This window comes from Meleagris gallopavo, chromosome 2 (genome assembly GCF_000146605.3).
Source record: "Meleagris gallopavo isolate NT-WF06-2002-E0010 breed Aviagen turkey brand Nicholas breeding stock chromosome 2, Turkey_5.1, whole genome shotgun sequence".
Taxonomy (NCBI): Eukaryota; Metazoa; Chordata; class Aves; order Galliformes; family Phasianidae; genus Meleagris; species Meleagris gallopavo.
In genome coordinates, this window is record NC_015012.2 from 88,669,871 (window position 1) to 88,678,935 (window position 9,065).

The 9,065-nt window shown below is 36.1% G+C and overlaps 1 protein-coding gene across 1 annotated transcript in view; it reads right to left on the bottom strand.

Moving 5' to 3' along the window:
- LOC104909949 (DNA primase large subunit-like) overlaps positions 1-7,977 on the bottom strand; it is a 29,374-nt gene extending 21,397 nt beyond the window's left edge. Inside the window, exons 1-2 of the mRNA XM_010707845.3 lie at positions 7,843-7,977; positions 6,705-6,890 (exon numbers count right to left, since the gene is read on the bottom strand). Of these exons, the coding sequence (XP_010706147.2) occupies positions 6,705-6,890; positions 7,843-7,962 (306 nt within the window). The 5' untranslated portion in view covers positions 7,963-7,977. The remainder of the gene's footprint in view (positions 1-6,704; positions 6,891-7,842) is intronic.
- Between the last annotated feature and the right edge of the window lie 1,088 nt (positions 7,978-9,065).

A 9,065-nucleotide genomic window follows, 5' to 3' on the forward strand; every position in this document is an offset into this window, starting at 1 on the left:
TCATGCTTTCTAGTATATCATCATCAGTCATGGCCTCACTGAATAACACCCATGAATAAAAAACATGCTGAAAAATAACACCCTTTTATACTAGCTCCCTTTCATTTAAGAAATTCTGCTCTAAGATTTTTCACTTATTACATGAAGTGCAACTTTTTATTACTTCAAATTCTAAGGGTTGGGTTTTTTTTTTTTTTAAATTATCCATAAGAAAAATACTGCCTTATAAAAACTATGTTAAAATGTGGAATGACAATTAATGAAACGGATTCTTGTCAATATTCAGTTGGCTTAGACAACCTCAGGGTACCAATATGCTGATTTGTAATTTAAGGCCTGAGTAAAGACTGTTTCAGAGGGAAATGCACAGAAGCCTGATTGAGTTTAATATGCATCTACATTTGCTACCGGGCATAATTAAAACTACATCTCTCTCTCAATCTACATAATTATGTCCCAAAGACACTTTCTTTAATATCCTTAGCTTCGCTGTTAAACCAGGAAAGGCCTCAGGTTTAAGAGGTCATCTAGTATTGTTCTGAAGTAAAATACATCCTTCAACAGAAAGAGTTCCAAAATAAAACAAAAGGTTCCTGTTAGGCTTCGCTCATTTTAGTGCACAGAATTCCAAACGTGGTAGGTAAAATAAAATTTTAATGCACCCTTAAAAAAAAAAACACTAAGTGAGGTTGCAGCTTACTCCCCTGACAAAGGTACAGGGAATTGACACAAATTCTGCTACTGGGAAAAAGAAAATTGAACACTGCTAATTTTGGAAGTGCCATTAATTGATACTAAAATGAATCATTTATTCACTGGAGGGAACAAACCCTTTACCAGTGAATATTCCATCTGCAAACGTAAATGATACCGAGGCTAACCAGTTCAATAAAATAGCACAACATTATGCACCACTTACTATGTATTACTATTCTTATTTGAACTTTAAAAACCTCTGAACACAGTTAAATCATGTGCATTTTTAATATAAAGTTGTAGGTTAACTACTATTTCAGTGATGATTACATACATTACGCATTGGCAAAAACGGTGAAAGATTTATTACTTTCATCTTGCTTTGCTGAAATAAGTGGTAAGACTTTCTTAAGTATCACAGAGAAGCTATAGAGGGCTTAAATATCTTGTCCTCTATTACATCTAATTTCTCATCAACTGACTTATAATGCCAACTGGAGCTATGAAATACTTCTTTTAATTGCTTAATTAACACATATTACATTCTATACAGTCAGTAAGGAATCTTATCCTTCCTAAGACTTCGAAGCATTTGCAAGAAGTTGTTTGCATTGGAACACACTTCTTAGAACAGAGCCAAATGCAAGCAAAGGGAGTATGCTTTCAAAGTCCTCTCCCTTCCGAATTCCATTGCAGATCTCTTTCCTGCTGTTTTATTCAACAGATACACACAGCAAACTGAAGAAATCAAATCTAGACTAGCATGTCAGAAATAAGCAGACAGTACTCATCTCAGTGTTTCAAAATGCTCAAGTGCTCCACAAGAGAGAACTGAAGAATAATGCTAGAAGTATAAATAAATACAAGACAGAGAGAGCAAAAACGCCCATTACTAAAACAACTTCAAACAAAAATAACGTATAACAGCAGGATTCCTGCACATATTTAATATATTCATTGTGATATACTTATTGACAAAAAATAACCAAATTCCAACAGCAACTGAAACACTTCCATTCAACCCAAGATACCGTGATTCTTTGGGACTAAATTCCATGACCAGAGAGCAGAAGTTTTGCAAGAATGCCCTTGATTCAGTTATCACGATTTTCAATTTTTTGTGTGAAACTTCGCACTGTTTCTTGTTAGGAAATTATCAGAGAAAAAAAGAAAACAATCCTTTTCAAGCTACTACAAACAGGAAAGTTGTACTAATTCAGCTTGATTCAGACACAACAACAGTAATCCATCCACTTGTGGCTTCAAGTTTTAATTCTCATGTCTAGCCATATAAGTTTCGACTATAAAACAAATTCACTCACAATACCTCTACTGCTAATTGTTTATTATAAAAACACCAGAGCATCCTGAATTTTTCAGCTTAGACTCCTTCAGCTAATTGACCTCAGCAGCCATGTAACCATCACCCTCAGCAACAAGGAAGTACCTTTTGAAGAACGCACCTCTTAACACCAAGTCTTCGATTTAATATGCATAAAAGATATTAAAAGTAGGCTATATGAAAGGAGATCTCTTGATGATGGACCCAATGCCACAAAGCTGATTTCTGGAAAGAAGCACCACTAGGGAATTCAGATTGGGCATTTTTCTCTTGATACATATCAATGCTGCAAAGGCTGTCCAGCTACTAACAACGGGTATCTTGGTTTATTCACTTCTGTTTTGTAAAGCATACTGATTGCACAGACCTAGCTCTTCAGAGGAATGACATGAAGTTCTATAATAAAGAAACATAATCAAAAGAACTCAGGAACAGCAAAATCTGGAGATCCTTCTCTTCAGCTTTTGAGGTTGAAATTTAAATTAAATACTCTAAAAAATCTCTAGTATGTTTAGTTTTCTTTAAACTTGCTTTTAAAAAAAGAGATGTAATGCAAATTCAATAGTATGCTTGGGAATCCAAACGAGACATTTAAATGAAAATACATTTTCATGTTTCTTTTGATTATTAAATCATTTAACCTGCTATTAAAGCAGTTTGAAGAGCTATCTTTGTTTGTAGAACATAAAAGGCATTTGAAAAAGTAGCATGAAAGTATTTTGGCCTTCTTTAAGCTCAGCTATACTACGAAAGCAGCCATTCAACATATGTGTTAAGCAACGCCATTTTTGCCAATGCAGACAAAAATCATTCACCCAAAATCTTTATTTGGGTGTGGAAACAATCTCACTACACATAGAGAATGAAATGATTTCCAAACAATGAGAAGAATTCAGACAGTGGTTCTGCTGAAGCTAATTTCTGCAGCCAATAGCCAAATCTGTGGGAGTTTAACATAAAACTGCAATTTATTCAAGTTCCTGGCTATCCAGTCCTCCAATAACGAATGAAAGCAAGGATGCTTAGCTATAATATCAATAGTTTGTTACCATGATGCACTTACTCTACCATTTTCCACAGATTTCAGGGGGATAATATTTTATAGGTAATATAGGGAACACATATGTTCTGGTTTTGCAATCCTAAGAGACAATAATCATTTCCTTAAAGTTTTACTGTAGCCTTTAGACATCTCCAGAGAATTCACACCTAGCATTACAGTACTACTGATGTACAATGAAAAATAAAAGGCCCAATGTTAATCTGTATGGAGGATTTTCAATTAGATTCATATTTCTATTTCCTAGATGCCAAATATTGTGGTTTGCTGTCTAATGTATCACTAGGCTTTCACAGTTTTCTAAGATTTAAATAACTCAAGAACAAAAGCAGCAAATTATATCCGACTGGAGAATTATAATTGTGACAGAACAGAGATCTTCAATCTTATGAATCAAACATGCTACAAAAATAGCAGGTACCATTATTATTCCAATAGAGGAGGGACAAGTAAAGCAAACCTTGCTGTAAATCAACTCCCAGATCTGAAAAAAAAATGAGAAAGTGAAATACCAAAATTAAATGCAATCAGCTGACTAACAAAGAATATATTCCAGGAAATTTAAGGAGGTAGAGGTTGTTTTAAGTAACTACCGTGCCATTTTGTGCATAAGAAAAATCCACTGCAGAATACTCTGCATGCTTAAAAGCACTGCTCAGCATATTAGCAGATACCTATTTCTATTTTCACTCTAAAGTATCATTTGTTTTCACAATATAAATACACAGACCTGCAAAGCATTACAGTATAAGCACTTTGAACTTAGATCTACAGGTTGTATTTGTTCATTCTTTATGATCTTGTCTCCCTCTAGTGGCTAGCTCCCACAACAATTTAATTCTACCAATGACCAGATGCATGTGCAGAACCACAGAACTAGAATGGAATTTCAGAAGATGTCCAGTCCAGCCTCCTGCTTCAAGCAGCATCAGACTGCACAGCACTTTGTCCAGCTGGATCTCTGAAACTTCGAAGTACAGAGATCACACATCTCTGAAGAAACCGCTCCAGTGCTCCACTGTCTTCATGCTGAGCTCTTCACTATGTCCAGCCTGAATCCCTTATTTTAACTTAAGCCACGATGCCAAGCTATTAGCTAAAGTAACTAAAAGCAGCAGGTTTCATTCTTTTCTTCACTCTAAACTCACGTTCCTTCAAGTCCCTGACTTCACATTCACAGAACACTCATATAAACAGATCATATAAACAACAGCAACCAAATAACAAAGTATATTGAGTATTTGGGTATATTTTTTCTTTTCTTTCTTTTTTCAGGGGGGGGGTAGAAGGAGAGGTGAAGGGGGGCAGACAGGGAGAGGAGAATTACACCAGAAAAGGATGTGAAATAGATTGGGACTAATATTTGTTCAGAGTAATGTCACGTTTCATAGATAAAAAACAAAAGATACCTTAAAATAACACTGAGGTTTTGAAGCCAAACAGTATAACCATTCAGTCAGAAGTAACACATCTATCACAAGTTGACAGTCGATCCTATCATCTGAACAACAATTTAACATTAAGGCATTTTAGCCTAGCAATTAGCAAAATAATTTTAATTTCAGTGCTGAAAGCAAAAGCACATTTTGTTTTGTGCTCTGCTTCTGTTTGCTGTGAACATGCCACGACTTGATCACTTTCCCCACAGGATCACCAACACTTTCGGGGTGTTCTTCCTAGGTTCCACTTGACTTCTTGCATTAAATGAACTATGAAACTTTGTATTCATAAAGTACCATAGTTTCCCCTCAAGGGAAAATAACGTGTTTTCTAAAGTGTTTTTTTATCACGAAAATCCGGGCTACACACACCTCAATGATTTAAGAGCACAGGAGGACTTACTTTCTGGTGCAAATTCTCCTTGCACCTGTGCTTAGTCTGTAATATCCACTTCACTACACTGCTCACGTGGCTAAGGTGATTCCCTTCCTGCTGAAAACTGAAACTGTGAACCAATCTTAAGACTGAAAACCATCCTAAATGTTATTGCCATTCAAGACTAATGTGAACACACAGTTTTAAAACAATAACCATTTGCAACAAACCAAACGCTCCTTTTTCACAATACACCACCCAGTAATTAACCCTAATCTTTAACAAGGTACTATCATCATCTATCCTTGCAATGCTCTGGTGGGACAAAACAGTGTAATTACCTCAAATCTCCAGGAAAGGAAACATGGCACCAGTGTCAGAAAATAAAAATGCCAAAAGAAAAAAGTACCAATTAGACGTGCATTCATCTTCATTTTGGGACTTTAAGCATTACTGAACATTTTGCTGTGAAAGCCACAGCCAGCAAAACCCAGGGTCATGAAACTTAGTTGAAAATATGACACAAATTGCATGCATGTTTTCATAAGTGTGCGCACAACTGGTGTCAATGTACAAGTGGGCGGGATGGGACACATTCATGCAATATTTTTTCCATCACAAGTAATAAATGTACATATTTGCATTGGGTTATTGTGGCAAGGAGGGGTGGCTTCTGGGAAGAGTCCAACACTGCCCCACATCAGGTCAGAGCCAGCTCCAGCTGTTCCAAAAGGGACCCACTGCTGCCAGCAGTTAACTGGTATTCAACTGCAAAATTAGAATTATTATCTAGAGTGAAATCTCTTTTTGAGTCTTTGTAAAAAATTACATTACAGATTTTTCTGCTTTTACAAAACATATACTTCCTCTTAAATCACGCACCAATAAAGGAACTAGATTTACGTAGGTCTAAGTCTTTATTAAAATGCTGTTTTCATCTCTCTTCCCAAAAGATTTGCAGACTAGTTCACCTATCTTCTGGGACTTGGAAGAGAAGATGTATACTGTAATTCATTATACCCAGAGCTACATTTTTTTGTTGAAATAGCCAACTCATAGGAACTTGAGCTAGCAAAAAGAAAATCATTTGTCAGCCTTCACAGTACTCTGGAAAGCTAAGATCTCATAACATTAATGTAAAATAATATAGTTCAAACAAAATCGATGTGAGGTCTGAAACTTTTGCTCCAAGAGAACACTCCTGAACTCTGCCTGTATGCCTTAACGGCACATACCACAGGCCAACTACATGGATGGATAAGGCAGGGCACCTGCTTGATTCAGCTGGTTAAAACACTAGACAGTGCAAAACAAGGAGTAAGTTTCTTTTACACTGTTTCTTTTAGACTGTAAATTTGCTACAGCAAGCTCGCTTCTCACACAGCTGTTCAACTAATTTTATTTTTATTAATGAACAAAAGGCTAATCTCTCCTTACAGATCGTAATGTCACTTACCTATGCTGTGAGCTAATTTAGTCACACAGCACTTGTTTCACAACAGCAGTTTCCCACTGATTTCAGTGGTAAAATAAGATTTCCTAGACCTTACATAAAAAAAGCCTCTAGTTTTGTGACTAGTCTGCATTTTTCCATGCTTCACAAGAATTACCAAAACAAAATGAATAAAATCATAATGAAAAAGAAAAAAAAAAGAAACAAAGCTTTAGACTACATAACTGTGTATTTGTACAATTATCTACTTTAACAAGCACCTATCCAAACCTACTGCACATATGCACATTAAATGCATCCTCACTTTCATACTAGGTCTTTTTCACTAGTTGAATTACCTTGTCTGCATCCACTTTTCCTTTGATAAATTCTTTCTTCCAAAATTCTAGTGCCTGTTCTAGAGTCAAACCAATGCCTTTTAAGAAAAGTCCATATTGCATACGGCCTCCATGACGAAGGTGATGGTTCTCACGTAGGACTTTGTGCAACTGGCGCATGCAAAGAGGGAATGATTTCACAGAAAGCTGTCAAGAGGAAAAAAGACACAGTGGTCATTTAATTTGTAGGGTACAAGCTTATTGGGATCACTTCAAAATGTGAATGGCTAGAAGGAATAATATGCATGTACAGGGCATCCTTTAGACATCAATAATCATCTCAAGAAGAAAGTCCAAAGGACAGTAACAGATAGTACTATCAGAAAGTCTTCTGTTCCAAGTAACAAAGGTTTAATTGCTGTCAGGTTTCAATACTTCTTGCTTCTTTCTTATTTTATATTCTGTAATGGCAAAGTGACTTTTGTTAGAGGGTTTTGGTGGAGTGGTTCTGGTTTGTTTGTTTGTTTTTTTGTTTTGTTTTGGCTTTATTTTGTTGTTTGATTGGTTATTCATTGGGGTTCTGTTTGTATAAACATCTTCAAGCAACTACAACCAAGATTAAAATTCATTGCAGCAGATCTGCAGATTCTTTATCTGAAGAAAGCTATTTCTTATGAAACAAAATCCCCGACAGAAAAAACAACGTAACGCTTAAGTTTACTTGCATCTTTATTTTTGGATATCTGAGTCATGTCACAGAATTCAAAACTAAAAGGAACGCTGTTGTGTTTAAGGTAGATACTAAAACCTATTTCTACATTTCAGATAAAAGACTTGTAGAATGTTTAAGCTGAAAAATAATTAAAGAAGAAAATTTTATTAAAATCTACTTATAGTGGTTGCTTTAGGTACTTATGAAAATACAGAGAATTAAGCAACAAATTAGGCAATTCATTATAGCTTCAATTTAAATCCTGATTAGATACATTTTCAGTTAATTCTGTTCCATTTTAAAATCACAACTTCAATCAAGTAGTTCTCAACAGTTACAAAACAAATACTGAATGAAAAATGAAAAGATTGTCTGCATATAAGGCATTTGGCTTTAAATCAGAATTCATTAACATACTATAGAACTCAATAAACAGAGAGGACTTACAGCATCGATGTGCTCTAGAGCAATTTTTCCAGTGTTTTTTTGTACGCTGTAATCTGGGCCAACATAAGAATGGCTGAAAAACAAAGCAAGCAATACAGCATAATTTAAAATTATCTCCATTCAACTTTTTTCCTTTTTTAATATTTACAAGTTTAGGAAGAACTTATTTTACCAATTAAGAGCTAGAAATATTTTATAGCAGACAAAACCAAGAAAGAAATAGTAAACCTAAATTACATGACTTGTTAAAAGAGCCAGCATGAAGAAACCCTCCTTTCCTGTATCTCTTAAGGGAATGCTGCATTGTCATCCAGAATTTAGATCACAGAATCACACTATTGTTGAGGCTGAAAGAAACTTCTGAAGATCAGCTAGTCCAATCCCACTGCTTAAAACAGAGTTAACTAAGCAGGATGCTCAGCATCTTATCCTGTTGGGTTTTATGCACCTCCAAGGGGGACTCCACAACCTCCTGGGCAACTTGATCCAGTGCTCAAATTGCATTAAAACCTCTTTACTTATGTTTAAATAGAATTGCTTGGATTTCAGTTTGTGTTCACTGCTTCCTGATTTATCAATGGATATCACTGAGAAGTGTCTGGCTTTATCTTCCTTACACTCTTTATGCAGTACTTATTTACTTGTCAGTAGGACACACACACATCCTAAACCTCCACTCTATAACATAAACATTCGGATTGTTTTAACATAAACAATCCCAGCTCTCAGCCTTTCCTTCTAAGACAGGATTGGGCCCAGCACTCCAAATGGGCCTTCAACAGAAGTGAGCAAAGAGGAAGAATCCTCCCTTGACCTGCAGGCAATGCTTTTCCTAATACCACCCAAGAGACAGCTGATTTTCCTTGCTTCAGGGATATACTGGTGGCTCTGTTTGTTGTCTACCATAACCCCAAGATCTCCTCCTGCAAGTCTGTTTCATGGCTGTTACCCCCAGACTGTACTTGCATACAGGGTTGTTCCTACCCAGATGCAGTGCCTGGCATTTCTTTCTATTACCTTCATGGAACTTCTGTCAGCACATTTGTTCAGCCAGTCCAACTTGCTCTGATTAAGTCTGCACAACACCTGGTGAGGCAAATTCCTCTCAGTTTTGCATCTGCCATTTTTTAAGTGTGTCCATCCCATCACTTAACTTACTAAAGGAGACACCAAACCATACAGGATCCATTACTGACCCCTGAGGGACTCCACTAACAGCAGGT